A 21,035-nucleotide genomic window follows, 5' to 3' on the forward strand; every position below is an offset into this window, starting at 1 on the left:
AACAACAGCGCGCAGCCTTTGAACGAGATGCTGGCTTCGTAACAAAGGGGACTCTTTCTCTACACATCCCCCTTCTCGTCTCACTCCTTCCACTGTCCTTGCCCAACACCGGTGTCAGCGTGCACACACACACACACACACATAAACACATACACAACCATGTACGCACGCACACATACATACACCCCCACACGCACAGGCAACTACGTATGCACAAACGCACACACACACACACACACACAAAGACACGGATAACCACGTACGCACGCACACATACATACGTGAATGTGTGTGTGTGGTTGTGTGTGCGTGCATGCTACTATCTATTTGGTAAAGTAGATATATAGATGCCTTGATTTTTTTTTTTTTTTTTTTATAAAGCATAAAGCTACAGTCTAGTCTATCAAGATGTCTTTTCCACAACCATATACATCAGTCAAGTCTGATTCATGTTCGTGCATAAAAAGTAAATTAACGATTTAAAATATATTTCAGCAGTTTAATCCAGGAATGAATGATCAGCAATATACACAACACGGTTTACCTGCGGGAAACTGGAATGAGCAACACACACACACACACACACACACACACACACACACGAAAAACAACAAAACCACCACAAAAAAAAACATTAAAAAAAAACAACAGACAGACACACACACACACACACAAAAGAAAAACAACAACAACAAAAACCAACACACACACACACACACACACCAAAGGAAAGAACCTGCTGGCATTACATCACAGCACAGACACGTGTCATTTCACACACACACACACACACACACAAAACACACCAGTTACATAATGTAACATACACATACATACAGTGGTTTTGCCGCACATGAAATGAAACCAACAGTGCTCAGATTCTCAACCATCTGTTATGTTGTGCATGACCACACACTACTTATGCATAGGTCTGGGAAAAAAAGGACCCTTCCGATGCACACTGCACAGACTGGCGTTGACTAGCACTGCAATCCTGGAGGGAAAATCCTAAATAGCTGATTTCCAGGTAATGAAAGATACTGATCAGACCTTGCAGTGTAACCGATACCAATGATTGCACTATGCAGAGGGCACAGCCACTTCTGCAGGGAAGACCTCATGACTGGAACGACTGATGTCTGGATTACTGGCATTGGTGACAAATGCATCAGAATCTGATGAATATGTAAACGTACACACACTTACACGCATTCGTATGCAATCAGTTATGTAATTATGTAAGTGGATGTAAAGTCACACACACTTAAATAAATAGACGTGGAATCACACACACACACACGCACACACACACACACACGCTCACACACACACACACTTCTGGCATCTATTGAAATCATGTATGTGAAAACAGAAAAAAAGACACACACATAAACACTTTGAGCTAGTCTCTCATTATTTTATACATTAATGTACACAAGTATCTTGCACATTTTTTTCCTTTCAAAAATCATAATACTGGTATTCTATCTGTACAGCTGGGAGTGCTGAAACTTAATTGTGAAAGACTTTTTAATATATAATAAGAATCACATATTCATTTACATACCTTCACACCAACAATATAAACAACCTAATGTTCTCCAGCAGAAAATGAACAGTTTCCTTATAACACAATGCCTTTATGATAGTAACAGCAGCACAAAATTGCAATATGTTCACACACACACACACACACACACACAGACACACACACACACATTTGTCTTTGTGTTTGAGACACAAACCATCATGTAAATTCAATCAAATACACAATGTGTCATTCCAGTTCATTCTTCATTTGATCAAAGAATAAAACAATAAAAAAAAATTTTTTTTTGAGATCTTGATACTGGCAATTTGGATTTCACAACAACAAAATTGATTGAGAAAAGAAAGGGACAAATGCGTGATGCTCTCAATCAACATTTAATACTTCACGTGTTTTCATGGGATTTATCAACACTTGCAACGAGAACTGCAGTGACAAACAAGCAAACAAACAAAAAAAGACGAAGTCAGTGCACGAGTTTGGCTTATGTGCTTTTGTGTGTGTAAGTGAGAACTATGCATGTGCTTCTGTATATGTATGAATGCGTGTGTGTGTGTGTGTGTGTGTGTGTGTGTATGCGCGTGTGTGCACGATAGGGGGAATGTGGTTGTGTGTCTGAGTGGGTGAGCCAGCAATAAACAGACAAACAGAATAATAAAAACAGACACCATGAGATAGACAGAAAAAGATTGATTGATAGAGACAGAGACAGATAGTGAATGGATATGTGTGTGTGCGCGTGTGTATATGTGTGCACACATGCATACATCGCACAGACATATCTGCAAAAGTGTGTAAATGCCTGTATGTGAAATGTGCAAATGCATGCTTTTACACATCAAAGACTGATTAACAACATGTCACATGCATGCTTTTACACATAAAAAAGATGATTAACAATTCAAATACACAAAAACATAAAAAACGCAAACCTAACACAAATCAAATCAGTGGCAAACCTGCCATTAATACCCTTTAAAAGAAATTCATTTATTTCTTGTTCAGAATTTTTAAAAAATTTGAAATATTTTTTTGTGAATGAAATAATAACAACCCACAACCAATTCATTCAACAAACGACTTCACAGAAGATCTCTAAGCGTGAGGTGATCCAAGGCACTGTTGCCTTCCAGCCGTATGCTGGAATGGTTGGAGCCTCTGCCTCTCCCTCGCAGGGGTTTCCGTGACAGCGGTAAAGGTCTGTGAATCCCGCCGTACTGGCTGCCACGACCCCCGCTCAGCTGTGCCATTGCCACCTCTCCCAGCGGCGGGGGGTTGACACGAGGGTCGTTTCCCAGGTACAGATCCTGGAAAGTGGCAGTTTGAGCAATGCTAGAGTAGGTGTCGTGTTGGTACGTTCACACTGCGTGCATGCGTGCGATGCATTGCATTGCGTGCATGCGCGCGTGCGTGCGCGCATGTGCGAGCATGTGTGCGTGTTTGTGTGTATACATGCTTCAGACCAAAGTAAATTCATATTCAACACACACACACACACACACACACGCACCAACGGCAAAAAAAAAAACCCAACAACAAAAAACAAAAACTCCAGCATTGTGCAATGTTCGTCCAAGGCAGCAAGAAATGCAAACAACATTCAATGTACACAGGCTGCTCAAAGCAACATCGCACGGGAGGTCAAAGAACAGCTCACCTGCACAGCTGACGGAGGAATTCGTCCCACACTTCCTGATCGCTGACGTAGAGGACCCTTGGCTCTTACTGATGCAGGCTGTCTTCTTTGATGTGTTCGTTCTGAGGAGGGGACAAAAAACAGAGAAGTCATGAATATCTGCTCTTCACTCTTTTACATTCAAAGAACAGTTGTGTGAGTGGGGTTTAGCGACCTCATATTGGCACCTACACCCTTAAGGTCAAAAGAACAGTTCTGTTTCTTTGGTTTGTATAGCAGCAAGACATGAGAGTGAAAGGACACAGAGAGAGAAAGGCCCATCTAGTATGTTATGCTTACCCACCTGCTCTTCCTCTTCTTTTTTTTTTTTTAGGACATGCGGTTTGTTATACATGGATCAGTCTGCATGTTTTGACACCTCTTTGAAACCGAAACTTCGAGTGAGGAGGGGAAAGAGGCAGAGGCAGAAAATGGGACACAAACGCGTGCGTACACGCAGGCACACACACGCGTGCGTGCGCGTGCGCACACACAAAACGATGCATGCACACGCACGGACACACACGCAACACACACACAGTTGTTACAGTCTGAATCATAATGTAATAGTATCTTACCCACATGTTTTTCTTTTTACATAATAATTGATGTGTGCATGGTGATAAGTGAAGGGTGTGTTAGTTGGTTTTTTTTTGTTTTGTTTTTTTTACTGACGGGCATTTTATTTTAAGTGAGCCTAAAGAAAATTTTCTGTTTTTGGTTGAAGCAGATAATAAAGTATTCTGAATTGAACTGAATTGAAAACATAGAAAAGGAAGGGAGAAGAGACATAAAATAAGCCAGAAATTCATTAAGAACGACTGTTGTCCCATTTCAGCTGAGCAAACTAGCAAATCATACATGATATGATACCTAATGTACCACATACACAGTCACACATGCAGAAACAAAGTGCATACAGAGTCCAAAAAAAACAAAACAAAACAAAATGCACACATGGTCCAAAAAACAAAACCAAAACAAAGTCACATAAATATGTTTTCTGTAATACACGTATGCTGAGGATGCTTTGTTTCCACTGAAATCATCTGAACAAATGAACAGGAATCATACACAGAGACAGGCAGCAACATTTGTTTTTAAAGCATTATCATTTACAGGCAGCAACATTTGTTTTTAAAACACTATCATATTTACTTAAACTATATACAGCTGCTTCTGTGTAGTTATTGTCTGCTGGATAATGTCACCATGCAAAAACATGTGCTCTCTGGCCCATCTTCTTTAGTGTTTCCAGATATGACAAGTTATCCGCGTGTGTGGGGTGGGTGGGTGGGGGGGGTGGGGGGGGGGGTTGGGGGTGCGGGTGTGTGCTGATTATCTGGTTGTAGTTTTCCGCAATTCATCTTTATTCTTATCTTATCTGTCTATTATAATCAATGTGCAGTATAGTAGGCTATGTTTATAATTATATTCAAATAATGTTTCTTAATTCTTTCTGTTTTTACATTAAGAATACTAGTTATTAGCTGCAGTGTGTGGATGCATGTATGAAACGATGTATGTGATATTTTTTACATTTGTATCTTCGTAATATTTGTAGGGGCTGTTGTTGGCTTTTACAGTTATGGTCCCCATGTTGTTTACTTGTCTATGTTGTGATAGTGCACCTGACCAAATTTCTCCAGTTGGAGATAATAAAGTTATTCTTATCTTATCTTATCTTATGCTGCAACCATTTTGTTTGAAACTGTTCAACAATTACCAGTCTGACATAACATATTTATTCGGACAAAAGATCTTTGCTATAAACAAAGACTTTTTTTTCTATGGTTCATCCATCCACTCTTTGATGCAAAAGAGTCACCACAGAGACTGACCCTCCAGGATTGGCTCATTCAGCTGTCACAGACATTGTTCAAGTTTTACTGAGTGATCACTGACAAGCACAATATGTTTCCAGACAGGACAGACAGAGGTCACCACTATTACCACTACAACAGGCAAGAAACATCATGAATCTACATAGAACACATGGAAAAGTGGTACCTGTATTCCAAGGGAAAAAAATAGACAGCTCTTTAATAACAAAGTCAACAGCTTTTTATTTCACTGTTTCTTCTTTTTTTATTCAATGCACCACCATCAGCACTGTTCCAGTGGCATTACTCCCACATTGCTCATCCTGAGTCACCCATACACAGCCACATCTGGATTCCACTGACACAATTTCAGTGCTGGCAGTCTGCCAGAAACTATTGATGTTAGACTGCCAGGAGGCCACACGCCAGAAGAGACCCTGCACTGCTGCTGAGTCACATCGGCGGTGTTCAGCAGTGACTGCTTTGATTCGATATACACCTGACACCACCTACCAAGCCCTACCTACTGATGACAATGATCACTTCATCGCACAGCCAGTCTGAGTAGGCATCCTCTCCCAGAGTGGAGAGACTGCTACCACATCCGTCCAACGATGGTTCCCAACGAACAACGCTGACACCGAAGACCTTGACAGGAACTCACTCCAAACATGGAAGTGGTGCGTGACTGAAACCGAGGTTCACAGCTTACCTGGCAAAGAACTGGGACTACCAGCCCCGCCTTGGTGCCTTGGGGCATCAAAGAGAAAATGCAGGTTTCCTGCTCTGGCACTTCCCCCATGACCGCTGGAGGGCGTCAGGTCAGCTTGCTGGTCATGGTCGTCTCTGCCTTCTGTAGGGGAGCCCTGGAACCATGTGGTAATCATGAAATATTTGAGGAAAAAAAACAACAACAACAAAAAAAACAGAAGGAGAAGAAAATTTCAGAAAAAAATACAAGTTTCTTGACTGTGGACCACAAGGAAGAAAAGAAGGAAACTGATGTCTCACAGTCTGTTCGTTGTCTGCAATCCCCCACCAGCAAGGAACTAACAATGAGAATAATCATGATGATAATGACAATACTACTGCTATTGCTGCTACTACTACTATGACTACTACTACTGCAAATGATATTAATGCTACTCATAACACCACCAACAACACCACCAGCAACAACAACAGTAATAATAATTGTAGTAATAATACTAAAACTAATGATATAATTATCAAATGAGGTTTTCTATACTGAACACAAACCATTGACACAATCCTCTTGGAGCTTTACACAACCAAAAAACTTTAAAAAAAAAACACACACACCAAAACAACAACAACCAAAGACAAAAAATATGATTTGTGATTCATAGCTGGTGAAGAATTCATTTTGCAGACTCTGATATAGGAAAGATTTCTTTCTTTTCTTTGAAAACTTTCTCCCTGTTGTGAGGTGGTTTTCTCTCAGAAGGAAGCAGGCAGCTCAAAATCACACAGGGCACTGACTAATCAGCAGTAACAAAACAAGTACTCTGACTTTTGTTGGTGAACAAGACAAAAGCACACAACTTTAAGCCAAGGAGGAAGGTGGCAGAATGGTTAAGATGTTTGTCTGCCAGTAAGTGGAGTGATGGCCTAGAGGTAATGTGTCTGCCTTGGAAGCGAGAGAATCTGAGCGCGCTGGTTCAAATCATGGCCGATATTTTCTCCCCTTCCACTGGACCTTGAGTGGTGGTCTGGACGCTAGGCATTCGGATGAGACGATAAACCGGGGTCCTGTGTGCAGTATGCACTTAGCGCACATAAAAGAACCCAAAAGGGTTGTTCCTGGCAAAATTCTGTAGAAAAATCCACTTTGATAGGAAAACAAAAAAACGAATAAAACTGCACGCAGGAAAAATACAAAAAAATGGGTGGCGCTGTAGTATAGCGACACACTCTCCCTGGGGAGAGCAGCCCGAATTTCACACACAGGAATCTGTTGTGATAAAAAGAAATACAAATACAAATACAGTGTTCAAGAAGGCCTGGGTTCGATTCACGGTCTCATCCTTTTCTCCCAAGTTTGACTGGAAACTCAAACTCAGCGTCTAGTCGTTTGGATGACACGATAAACCTATGTCCCGTGTGCAGCACGCACTTGGCGCACAGAAAAAGAACCCATGGCAATAAAAGCGCTGTCCTCTGGCAAATTCTGAATAAGAAATCCACTCTGATAGGTACACAAAATATTCCTGCATGCGCTCCAGGCCTGACTAAGTGCATTGGGTTATGTTGCTGGTCAAGTGTCTGCCTAGCAAATGTGGTGTTGTGCAGATTTTTTTTTCTGAATGCAGTGATGCCTCCTAGAGAAACTGAAAACTGTAACTAAAAACCACACATATAATTATGTACAACAAACAATACAAAAAGCAAAAGATAATACACATACACACACAACACACACACACAAACACCACAACACACACACACAAACACATAATAAATACCCCCCCCCCACACACACACACACACACACCACGCCACAAACACACGCACAAACACATAACACACACCACAACACACACAACAAGATACACACACACACTCACACACATACAACACACACACACACACACACACAACACCTCCCACCCCCACCCACACATCAAACACACCCACAACCACACACACACAAACACATATACCCCCCCCCCCCCCGCCACCCCCAACACACACACCCACACACACACTGACAGCAGCAGGCATCAAAGTGTTCTCCATCATCAGCTGGGTGAGGTGCTGGTTGAGCTGGGAGCGCCGTTCCATGGCCTCCTGCAGCAGGCGACCTCCCGGCACCACCATGTCAGGTTGTTGTGAGGCCCTGTCCTGCCTGGGGGCCACAGGGAACAAAGCTCAACAAAGGCTACAGTCAACACACAGGGAACAAAGCTCAACAAAGGCTACAGTCAACACACAGGGAACAAAGCTCAACAAAGGCTACAGTCAACACACAGGGAACAAAGCTCAACAAAGGCTACAGTCAACACACAGGGAACAAAGCTCAACAAAGGCTACAGTCAACACACAGGGAACAAAGCTCAACAAAGGCTACAGTCAACATCCCAACTGGGCGCAGTGAAAACTTGTATACGGGTACAAACACTGGATGGCTACAAATTCAACTTTCTACATTGGCCAGACCCAACACTCAGCTTATATCACAGACTGATGTAAGTTTACAGCTGGCCCAACAGCAAAGTGAGAGCTGTGTTATGAATGGTTTCTCCATTGCAACCGGAAATCGTTTACAGCTTAGTCTTTTGTGAAGGGCTATGACTCTCAAACTATGAGGCACTGGCTCTTAGTGCTGCAGCCCTGGGGGCTAGTTGGCCTTTGGGAACCATCTCAACGCCTATTGTCCTAAACCCCTCTTGGCCAAGAGAGTGGGGATGTAACTAGCAAGACACTCTCCACTGTAATCAAATTCTAGCCCAGATAGATAGGACAGAAATTGCCTCGTCTGCTGTTCTGATGGTCATAGATGGACGCGACTATCACACACTGGTCAGGCCAAAGGTTGGTCTCTGCTGCTGGTAACAATGTAACCGGGTACTACCTGCCGCATGTGGGAAGTAAAACCCGACAAGAAAATTCAATCAAGATAAGGGATGAGATCCATCAGACTTGGCTTGCCCAAGACACGCCACATCACGAAGAAAAAAAAGAAAAACCGTTCACAGAGACCAAGGCTTTCATGTGTGACAACAGAGGACTGTGGTGAACAGTTCTTCTGAGTCACCAATGACTCTTCACAGAGTTGTGGGAAGAAAACAGTGTGCAATGCAAATCTGCATGAGGATACAAAGCTGAATGGCTGTTAATATGAAAATTCCACAGTGTGCACACTTTCGACAGACCAACAACAACAAAAAACAACAACAAAAACCCCCAGAAACAAAGAAACTGACAGGGCATAATCTTAACATTCTTTCAGAAATCAGGAATGCATAAAAGGTCAATGTACAACACTTACTATACAGATTGCAAATGAAAGACCTGTCACAAACTTTGATTAATACAAAATATCCATATATCTATGTAAACACAGTTGAAGCACATGATAAATTATCTATTACAAAGTAAGAAAACAACAACAATAAACCTGGTATTAAGGTTTGGGACAAGACACATATCTCTCTCTCTCTCTCTCTCTATATATATATATATATAGTGAGAGAGATTACACACACACACACACACACACACACACACACACACACACACACACACACACACACACACATTGTTTATCACGTTTCTGCAAATGTTTTAAGTTTTTTCTTGAGATGATTTTAACTTGATAGGAAACTGAACTGTCCCAGCTGGGACACAACAGAAGCAGTTGATTCCACACCACTTTGTTAGGCAAAGTCAAGTCACAGTCCAGGAAAACAGGTCTCTCATTTTTCATACTGCATCAAAGGCATCACCCAAGCATAAACCAGGTGCAGCAGCACAAGTCAGTGTTCACACTACCTTACCTGACGTTGGCGCCATCCTCGGAGCCCACCCGTGTGCCGGTCAGTTCCAGCCTGGCAGGGGGGCGGTGAGGGATGTGGGGGTCACGAGGTGGGCGCCGAGCCAGGATCCCCCTGTCCCCGTCCCGCCGGTAATCTTCTGCCACTCCCACCCGCATGGCGGTGACCCCCAGTGAGGGGACGGAGAGGGAATGCACCTCGTCGTGATGGCCACGAAGACCTGTAGCACTGTCTCCTGCACCTTGGTGAGATGAAGCAGAGGAGTTGCCTATCCTGCAACATTGTACACCATCTTCACTTTCACTTTCTCAAAGAGGTGTCACTGCGTTCAGACAAATCCATATACACTACACCACATCTGCTAGGCAGATGATCTTCCAGTCAAATGTAAGCTATAATTTTTGACTCACTTGTGTAAACACAAAGTGAGTCTATGTAATTTTGTTTTGGTTTAGATATCTGTGAGGATTTCAAATCAATAAAGAAAAATAAAGGGTCTTAACTGCTGCTCATCAACAGTTCATCAATGTAGTTTGATACATAGAACGTCTGCCAGGATGTATATCAGAAGCAGTAATATGTGTCGATAAGTGTTAATAACATACTATAATACTGTTCTATACCATATGTGTTCATAAGTCAACTGTTTACTAATGAACAGAAAGATAAATTATTCAATCCACCAAACTTAAATGTCCATTTGAAACAGGCCTTAACAATAAAGACTAGTTGTAGTACAAACTTATACAACATACAAAATACTGGTCAGTCAAAGGAAGCAAAAGCATCTGGTCACTACATCATCACCTGAACTACTAACCGCTTAAGGTGCCCCACCACATTCATGCTAACAGACTCCCAGGACAGTTGTCAGACTATCTACTGTTCTATGGGTGTTTGGCTGACGGTCTGCAGAATGAGCCCTGACCAAAATAACCCCAAACAGCCAGAACCACCAGTTTTCACAGAACAATGGAAACTAACCCCTTGACAACTGAACCTTGAAAAAGGAATCAGCTGGCAGGCATCTAAAGTGCAGGAACCACTCTTGCTGAACACAAGTGATGTGGTTCCAGTGATGCCGTCTGATGTGGACGAAGTTATCACAAAGTACTGTGTTTGACGTGTCCTAAGTACGTAAAAATCAGAACAGGCACCACTGAACACCACCGAAGTGACTCAGCAGCAGTGCAGGGTCTCCTCTGGTGTGTGGCCTCCTGGCGACCTAACATCGATGGTTCCCTGTGGACTGCCGACGCTGGAACTGTGACGGACGAACGCGGGTGTGGCTGTGTATGGGGGAATCTAAATGAGTGGCGTGGGAGTAATGCCACTTAAACGGTGCAGATGATGGGGCAGAAAAAAAAAAAAAAAAAAGTACTGTGTTTGACAACCTGACTCACATGACCAGTCACCATCACAATAAAGGGTGGAGATTTTTTCCGATCTCACAGATCAACATATGTGCAGACCTGCTAATGCCTGAAACCCCTTTGTGTGTATATGCATACGAAAGATCAAATACTCAAATTAAAAATCCTGTAATCCATATCAGCGTTTGGTGGGTTATGGAAACAAGAACATATCCATCATACACAACCCTGGAAATGGAGTATGGCTGCCTACATGGTGGGGTAAATAAACAAAACGGTCATACATGTAAAATGTTACATGTCTGAGTGTGTATGTGTGTATGTCTGAAATCTAATTGAATGACACAGGAAATGAATGATGAGCGCCCAATGGCAGCCGTCATTCAGCTCTACCCAGGTAGGCAGCCTAATGTGCAAATGACCCCCATGTTTGTAAAGTGCTTAGAGCTTGGTCTCCTACAGAGGATAGGTGCTATGTAAGTATCTACATGATATCATATCATATCACATCAATAAAGTATCAGGGTTTTTTTTACCAATCAGCATACAATACAATACAATCAATACAATACGATACAATACAATACAATACAATACATCACTTTTGGAATCCCTCACTTGAGAAATTTTGTGTCCATCAGGAAATAATGAATTACCTGAAGGTGTCAATCATTATTCATACTCTCAAAAGTCACCCACTCTGAGTTCAGAGCAATCAGACAATCACAACACTAAAGAAAGCAATCAGACAACACTAAAGAAGGCAATCAGACAACACTAAAGAAAGCAATCAGACAATCACAACACTAAAGAAAGCAATCAGACAATCACAACACTAAAGAAGGCAATCAGACAATCACAACACTAAAGAAAGCAATCAGACAATCACAACACTAAAGAAGACAATCAGACAATCACAACACTAAAGAAGGCAATCACAACACTAAAGAAGGCAATCAGACAACACTAAAGCAGGCAATCAGACAATCACAACATTAAGAAGGCAATCAGACAACACTAAAGAAGGCAATCAGACAATCACAACACTAAAGAAGGCAATAAGACAACACTAAAGAAGGCAATCAGACAATCACAACACTAAAGAAAGCAATCAGACAATCACAACACTAAAGAAAGCAATCAGACAATTACAACACTAAAGAAGGCAATCAGACAACACTAAAGCAGGAATCAGACAACACTAAAGCAGGCAGGCAATAAGACAACACTAAGGAAGGCAATCAGACAACACTAAAGAAGGCAATCAGACAATCACAACACTAAAGAAGGCGATCAGACAACACTAAAGAAGGCAATCAGACAAAACACTAAAGAAGACAATCAGACAACACTAAAGCAGGCAATCAGACAATCACAACACTAAATAAGGCAATCAGACAACACTAAAGCAGGCAATCAGACAACACTAAAGAAGGCAATCAGACAACACTAAAGAAGGCAATCAGACAATCACAACACAACAGAAAGCAATTAGATAATCACAACACTAAAGAAAGCAATCAGACAATCCCAGACAATCACAACACTAAAGAAGGGACGAGTGGAGATGAAAGAGGTGGGTGGGTGGGTGGTGGTGGCAGCTGGGAAAGCCCTGACCTGTTGGCCTGTCTGTTGTTGGCCGCGGTGTCAGAGTGTGGCCGGGTGGTAAAGACGGGGCTGGAGTCGATAGGGCAGGTGGGATGGGAGTGCAGCAGCCAGGCATCGATACAGTCCTTGTGGAACTGCAGCAAAAATCAGTACAGGACAGTACAGGTTCATGCCTGTGAATGCTTAAACCTGCAGCTGAGGAAAATCTTCACCTAAAAACAAAGAAAGCCATACCAAAAGCAAAACATGAACAGAACGAAAATCCCATCCATCATTCAAAAAAAAAAAAAAAAGTGTAAAAAAAAAAGAAGAAAAAAACAAACAAAAAACAAAACAAACTAATAAGAAATGAACAAACAAACAAGAATCCTCCTCCTCCTAGCCCCCACCCTCCACCCAACGCACACACACCAAAAAAATATAAAAGCAAAAAAAAAAAAAAAAAAAAGCTTGCATACACACAGATTATGATTACATTAGTGCAAATCCTAGGAATAAACATTTGCTAATTTGCAAATTGACACCCACAAACACATGTTCTATTTCATAGTGATTTTTTTTCTATTTTTTTTATGATTCATATGTCTTATAAGTTAGATTAAAAAAACCCACCTCATCTATTTCCTTGTAGCATGTCTATTTTAGGCAGTTAAATTTCACAGTGACCATACTGCAGCAACAAATATTCAAAGTCATCAATATGTAAAGATTAAAAAAAAAAACAAAAACAGACTAACACACAAATATTCTCTCTCCTATCAACCCACTCATCCATCTATATCAATCAACTGGTGATAATATCCAGTGTGTGTGTGTGTGTGTGTCCGTGGTAAACTTTAACATTGCCATTTTCTCTGTAAATACTTTGTCAGTTGACACCAACTTTGACTTCTTTTTTTTAATTTTTTTGTGCCCATCCCAGAGGTGCAATATTGTTTTAAACAAGATGACTGAAAAGAACTGAATGTTTCCTATTTTTATGCCAAATTTAGTGTCAACTGACAAAGTATTTGCAGAGAAAATGTCAATGTTAAAGTTTACCACGGACACACAGACACAGACACAGACACACACAGACAACCGAACACCGGGTTAAAACATAGACTCACTTTGTTTCACAAGTGAGTCAAAAAACAACAACAAAACTCTAATATCACTTAAAGTGGAAGACATTAAACTGAAGAAGAAGAACAACAACAACAAAACACTGACAAACCTTATGCTGACAGGGCAGTTTCCGCACGTACTGTCCTACGGCGAAGCCTCGCAGGCACACCCGGCACTGCGCACCAGGAGCTAACAGAGGTCCCCTCTCTCTCACCCGCTCCACTGGAAGCATCTGCAGCACTTCCTCCGTCAGGTCACTCAGTGGCGCCCCTGCCCCTGCTGATGCTGAGCTGTCAAGCCCAACAAAGCAACCCCACTACAGTCTACTGTGCTTGCCACCACTTGGATGGATGTCAAAAATGTGTGCGTGTGTGAGTGTGAGTGTGTGTGTGAGTGTGAGTGTGTGAGTGTGTGTGTGTGTGTGTGTGTGTGTGTGTGTGTGTGTGTGTGTGTGTGTGTGTGTGTGTGAATGCATGTGTGTGTTTGTGTGTATTTGTGCATGTGTGTGTGTGCTTGTGTGTGCGAGTGTGTGTGTGCGAGTGTGTGTGTGTGCGAGAGTGTGTGTGTGTGTGTGTGTGTGTGTGTGTGTGTGTGCACATAGTTGCACATGTGTGAGCATAAACAAAAGCAAGGCATTCAGAGCTCAACTGACTTGTCAAGTTGCAGTAGCGTGTCATAGTCTGAGGCAGACAGTTCCCGATTCATCAAGTCATTGATCATAGCATCAGGCAAAGCTGCTCCAAGCATTCTTTGAGCATTTCGCCATCTCTGGTTACGTTTCTGGAACAAGTCAATTATGATATGATCAGGCAACAGATCAAAACAAAGCCAAAACGAAACCGAACAGAATTGCCCTGAGCAGTAGAACTTCTTACATTATAATATTACAAAAAATATGACAATTCATTGAAGTTATTCTTTTCTAGTATACAGACTTGACATGAGTAATCATTTACATAAGGTATAAACATTAATAAAAGCTTAAATTGTGTTGTTTCCCTACAAAATTTCCTGGTGTTATACACTTGAGAAAAAAAAAGAAGTATTTTCTGATCTTAGAAAACGACAGGGAAAATGGGCAAAAGAGACCGAATTATTTAAAAATGGTTGTGCATGGATCATATTGCTTCTGAATGACATTACTCCATACAGCAATATGAGTGGCATATTTGACTGAAAAAAAAAAAGCAGGAAAAGAAAAAACAACATAAGCAATTTCATCCACGCATAACATGCCAAACGATGTCCACACTGGCAAGTTCTGTTCGCTTATTCTGTCATAAGCTCCACATGGATTGGCCTCTTGTTCATTTTATGTACTCTTCGGCACTTCAACTAGGTATTAGTCAATGTTTCAAGCTGTATGGACTCTTCAAATGTGAGTAATAAGTGTTAATTAACCGGCCAACAACCCACTGTCATCTGTGTGATAAAAACTTAAAATGAAGGTCCATATTCTGACATAATTTTCTCATGCAGTTAGAGTTGAAGCCCTGATTAAAAAACATCACATTCATTCATCATCAACAGGCAAAGCCTACTTGTATTTGTATTCTTTTTATCACAACAGAATTCTCTGTGTGAAATTCGGGCTGCTCTTCCCAGGGAGAGCGAGTCGCTATACTACAGCGCCACCCATTTTTTTTGTATTTTTTCCTGCGTGCAGTTTTATTTGTTTTTCTTATCGAAGTGGATTTTTCTTCAGAATTTTGCCAGGAACAACCCTTTTGTTGCCCTGGGTTCTTTTATGTGCACTAAGTGCATGCTGCACACGGGACCTCAGTTTATCGTCTCATGGGAATGACTGTACAAATGCCTAGTACAAATACTTGTGTTTAATCAAAATAGAACAAAAGCTCTAGCATCTACCACTTGGGTATATTTCAACTGAATGAAGTGACAGAGAATAAAGGTCTACAACTTACGTGTCTGAACTGGAAAGAGTGATGGGTGTGGGCAGGAGTGTTGAAGCAAGCTTGGCACAGATAGAAGTCAGTGCATGTGCAGCATCTGTAACAATAATCCACACACACCTATTTGAACAACATCAAAGCATATGTGTGACTGCATTTTATGTCTTATCATCCAGTGATTTTATATACATACATACACACACACACACACATATATATATATATATGAATATAATACACACTTTGTATCATGTATTTTCTATGATTGCTTTGAGAAGAAAATGGCAGTAAATTTCAGCAGAGCTTCCCTTCTTTCTGTAATCACTGTGAAAATGGTAAGACTGATAAAATCGATAGATCCATAATTTGTCTCCTCCTCCATTTAATTTAGGAATCTGTTAGATACCCACCATGGATCATTCTACTTCACAGAAAATCACATTTCCTTATTGTGAGAGAGAGAGAGAAAGAGAGAGAGAGAGAGAGAGAGAGAGAGAGAGAGAGAGAGAGAGAGGACAAGAAAAAAATCTATATTTCAGAGGATAACAGATTAGCACTGATGTGTTCTAACTTCTTTTTACTTCCAATCCCGAACCTATTTAGGGTCTACTACACAATACTAAATGATAAAGACATAAACATGAAGGTTATAAAATCTATATGAAAAGAAACACACATCAGAATATAAGAATAATGTTGCTGCGTCAGGACAGGGCAAGAGAAGAAGGGGGGGGGGGTCAGGGGTTGGGGGGGAGAAAGAGAAAGAGAGATGAAGGGGGGTATGAGTAAATGAGTTATGGAATAGGGGAGAGAGAGGGAGAGGGGAAAGAGAGGGGGGGGGGAGATGCAAGAGAGAGACGGAGAGGAGAGAGAGACAGACAGAGAAAAAGAGAGACAGAGACAGAGACAGAGAGAGAGAGAGAGAGAGAGAGAAACACAAAAGGTTACATGTACACACACACACACACACACACACACACCATACATGCACGCGCACACTCTAGGCACAGATACGCAAGACATTCAGAACAGCACAAAGGCAAAAAACGTAATCCCCAAAACCCACACACTGACCTATAGCACTTTCCCTCAATAGGAGCCATGCGACAATTGCTGCAGCCTATGCCCACATGGCGGTCCATGCGATTGGGGTTGGAAGGAGCTGAAGGTGCAGTGGAAGTCACGGCATCCGCATTGCGCATTTCCTGCTTCAGCAGTGTGATGGGTCCAAAGTCTTCTCGGCACATGGGGCACTTGATGACCTTGTCTTGTGAACTTTTCAGCTGGTGTTCGGCCCAGACCTTCATGCACTTGATGTGGACATTGTTGCCGCAGCCAAATCTGCAAACACAGGAATCAGCATAAACATATGTACTATATATTCATCTGCAGGTGCACTCACATGTGACGGTTCATATGTTCACATGTATAATTATGTGTACCATATTACATCTCTCTTTCTCCTTGTTGCACCAGTCCGTCTCTTGCACACACACACACAAACACACTCATTCATACTCTAATCAAATGTATACACATAACTACATGCACAAATGAACACACATACATACTGACAGAGACACAAATATATATGTATACACTCACACATATACAGAGCAAATAAAACACTCTGATTATGCTGTTTTCATTCTTTCTTTTCATGGAATTCCAAACTGTTATGGTGAGAACATTTAAATTAATCATAGGAAAACTACACATACACACTGTGAAGTTCTTTTTTTTTTTCATAAGATACCAAATTTAGAATTACAAAAAAAAAGAGAGAGAAAAATGATATGTAGTTCTTTTTTGAGCTTTTGTAGTAGACCTCCGCTTCATTCCCAAATTAGATTTTCTGACTTGAAGCTGAGGACAAGAAACACACAAACAGAGAGCAATAATAAATCATTGCCTGATACACTCATGCACTAATGATCTCAGTTTGAAAAACATTATTCAAATTAAACGACTAACACAAAGTGATCCCAACAAACAAACAAAACCTGCCAGCTAACAGCACACGTCCCACCCCACCCACACACACTGACTTGCAAAAGGTCACAGGCAGTTTCTTGTTCATGAACTCGTCCTGACAGATGGGGCAGACATCGTCATCAGCAATGTCTCTCTGTGGCACCATGGGGCGTCCCCCGCTGGCGTCAGCCACTTGCTGAGATGCGGCTGCTTGCTGACGCTGCTGCTGCTGCTGCTGCTGCTGAGCACGTCTGGCTATCGCCGGTCCTCGCATCACTTCATCCAGTTCAATATCAGACAGACCGAGCTGCCATGACACTGGTAAGAAAGTCATACCAGTGAGCAGAATTTGAAGTGAAAAAACAGTTCTAAAACTAGGGATCTGGTTGTCTCTAAATACATATGGACCATCACAAAAATCAATGATTAAAGAGAGAGAGATAGACAGACAGAGAAAGAGACAGAGAGAAGACACAGAGAGAGAGAGTGAGAGAGAAAGACAGACAGACAGAGACAGAGACAGAGAGAGAAAAAAAGTTATGTACTTTAAACACTGCTGTCACATCTAAATACCACTATAGTCCATAGACTTTATACAATTGTAAGGCGGGGGTGACATGCATATATGCATGTGTGTGAGTGCTTATTTCTAAGATACAGACAGACAGATGGACACACTCGGCAGACAGAAAAGCAAGGCATATGAAAAAAAATATGTTTTTATACTTACATGGATCATCCTGGCTAAGACGGAACTTCTTCAGAAGAACCCAGCAGATATGCTTGCAGAGGTCTTTCTCTTTACGGAAAGCTGGGCATGTACAACTGTGAGGGTCTCCTAGAAACACCTGTCAGATTAAAAAAAAAAAAAAAAAAAACCAAAAAAAAACAAAAACAAAAAAAAAAAAAAGAAAAAAAAAAAAAAAAAAAAAGAAAAGAAAAACAAATTAATTCAGTTTCAGTGTCAAGGAGGCCTCAATGCATGTGAGACTGATCCATAAATATGTGCTTAATCACATACGCTTAATAAGAAAGAAAAAAAAAGGAAGAAAGATAATGGGATAATGGGGTGAAAGAAGAGGGGAATCTCAAATGCCTGACCTGATGAGCTGTGATTCTCTGTCACCAGGATGTTTATGAAACATGTATTCCAATTCCATCAAAACTCTAATATAAAAAGTCATGCATACATAAATGAACACAAACACAGAGTGAAAATAGGTGGATGAAATGAAACTAGAAAAAAAGAAAGGAAGAAAAATGGAATACAAGGGGGAAAAATAAAGAATGCAAAAAAAAAAAAAAAAAAAAAAAAAAGAAAAGAAAAAAGATACATGATACATGACTAATCTTTTAAAATTATACTTCACATGGTGCATGAAGACCTATCAGATCAGGCCTAGTGCTTATTTGGGAATAGAGTGCTCTGTCACACACACACACACACACACACACATACACACAAACACACACACATGCACACACACATGCATGTGCATGCCCACACACATATGGACATACGAACTGAAGTGATACGGCATGCATTACATAATTCAACGACTACAACACCAATACCTTGAAGTTCTTTGACTCATTTTCCTCCTTGAGCAAGAAGCCAGTAGGACCAGTCTGTCTCAGGATGTAGATAGTGGCATTGGCAGCAAACATCTGGCTGGCACAGGCCACGTCGCTGTATGTACGCCGCCAAGCAACATTTCGTGGCATGATCTGTATGGGCAGTAAAATGAATAATAATCTTTAATTTAAAAGCTTGTCCGTGAACTCCAATAAATGCTACTGAAAAAAACAGAAGAAACAAACACGTCAACAAAAACATGAATATTGCACACAAATATAGAAATAACAGAATCAACATGGAAAAGGTGTGGAAACCCATAAGTTAGACTTAGTACCCATTTCCTCTTACATACCCCAAGGATCCTGATATGTATCAATCATTCAATGTACTGGCAACAAGAACTGAAGAATCATTTCCTTGATCTACCCTCCTGCAGATGATACCATTCTGTAATGCTTTATTGCTGCCTCTGATAACCATGAAGCTCTGGGGGTCTCTGTAGCAGCTTGAGAGATGGGAACAGTAGTATCTTTCTATCTGAACACATGAAGTGTCCTGACAATGACTTGAAATGAAAGTAACAGCAGCCACAAGAATAAGCTGTATAACTAACTATGCACTAGAATGTGTAACAGATACCAAATATCTTGGCATCGCACTGCAGAACAATACTAAGTTTGACATATAAGAAGACGCAGTATAGTCTTGAATAGAAACCTTGGATTTCCTATATAAGAACTACCAATATAAGACCCACTTGCCAGTTCCATAGTATATGTAATCCTGCACTGTACATGACTCAGAAGCAAAGACAGAAATCAACAAACTAGAATCTGTTTGACACAGTGCAGTCACGGATGTTCTGATACAGTGCCACAAGACTGCAAGTGTGTTCCAGATGCTGCAGGAGTTCTATCGGCACTCCTTGAGAGACTGCAGATGCACTGCAAGACTGTCCAAGCTTTAAAAATTGACAGTGACCCAGCTGATGTAAAACGCCCTCTGATGTAGTATGTGGCAACTCCATATAGGACATCACACCCATGGCTGACCCTTTGAGTAGACCCTATGTAACATGAAAGTAGCTCCACATACACAGCACAGCAGTGCTTCTTCATACGCAGTTTATGCAGGACTTTCTCTTTTTCCTCTTCAAATTTCATAACTAACATAAAATTACTGATGATCCAACCATGCACGGCTGGCGAATGCTGGATATTTCTGTTTCCATGATCCACCAACTCTTCCAAAACACTGGTGCACGGATTTGACCAAATGGATCTTCAATGTGCATACTTTGATCAGCAGCATGCAGATACACATAAGCTTATGAAAGTGGATCATCAGCAGTAGGGTTGCACATGTGCTGACCAAGTACATCAAAAAAGGTATCCACCAGGTGTAGATGAGATTGAAGTTTTGAACCCAGGACCCTGAGACTTAAAGTCCAACGCACTATATATTCGGCTGTCGCGCCCTCTCTCTTTTTGCAACTGCGCCTTCTTTGCTCTACCTTGGACACATTTCGGAGAAAAACAAAAAGAATTTGTCTGGTGTGAATAAAATCTTACGGCGAATTCCCTGAAACTAATGTTGTCACTTACTGTTTGAATATAATTGATTGGCGTGCCGCTCTAAACAAACTCCACTCGATGGCAAATAATCTTTGGTGCAAGGCAAATATCAGCTATCAAAGTCATCGGCGAGTCACTGTGGGTGCATTGAGGATATTTCGGACTTTGAATTTTGTCACAATTCACACAAAAGTTTTATGGGTTCGGAGTTTCCGTTGTTGGCTGCGCCATGTTGTTTATGAGCCTCGGATTGGAATCACCAAGTACCTGCTATTTCCGGTTGTGATCAGGAAATAATATATAAAGAGAAGTCGCATAATACAGAATATTTATACGATGGTGT

At 41.2% G+C, this 21,035-nt stretch overlaps 1 protein-coding gene across 1 annotated transcript; it reads right to left on the bottom strand.

Moving 5' to 3' along the window:
* Positions 1 to 539: 539 nt before the first annotated feature.
* LOC143294336 (E3 ubiquitin-protein ligase Zswim2-like) lies at positions 540 to 20,929 on the bottom strand. Its single transcript, XM_076605788.1, has 14 exons — positions 20,723 to 20,929; positions 19,115 to 19,267; positions 18,270 to 18,387; positions 17,614 to 17,857; positions 16,640 to 16,906; positions 15,578 to 15,662; positions 14,305 to 14,432; positions 13,762 to 13,942; positions 12,555 to 12,679; positions 9,568 to 9,837; positions 7,781 to 7,916; positions 5,760 to 5,913; positions 3,207 to 3,307; positions 540 to 2,856 (listed from the first exon to the last, which is right to left on the bottom strand). The coding sequence occupies exons 2-14, from the start codon at positions 19,262 to 19,264 to the stop codon at positions 2,632 to 2,634; spliced, it is 2,184 nt and encodes a 727-aa protein (XP_076461903.1). The 5' UTR covers positions 19,265 to 19,267; positions 20,723 to 20,929; the 3' UTR covers positions 540 to 2,631.
* Between the last annotated feature and the right edge of the window lie 106 nt (positions 20,930 to 21,035).

Source organism: Babylonia areolata, chromosome 19, assembly GCF_041734735.1.
Source record: "Babylonia areolata isolate BAREFJ2019XMU chromosome 19, ASM4173473v1, whole genome shotgun sequence".
NCBI lineage: Eukaryota > Metazoa > Mollusca > Gastropoda > Neogastropoda > Buccinidae > Babylonia > Babylonia areolata.

What these genes read in the sequence shown, in the direction of transcription:
- LOC143294336 (XM_076605788.1), bottom strand. Translation starts at nt 19,264, where the DNA reads ATGCCACGAAATGTTGCTTGGCGGCGTACATACAGCGACGTGGCCTGT. An exon ending in ATTGAGGGAAAGTGCTATAG is followed by an intron (nt 15,663 to 16,639) that starts GTCAGTGTGTGG and finishes TTATTGTTACAG; the next exon opens with ATGCTGCACATGCACTGACT. An exon ending in ACACTTTGATGCCTGCTGCT is followed by an intron (nt 5,914 to 7,780) that starts GTCAGTGTGTGT and finishes ACATGGTTCCAG; the next exon opens with GGCTCCCCTACAGAAGGCAG.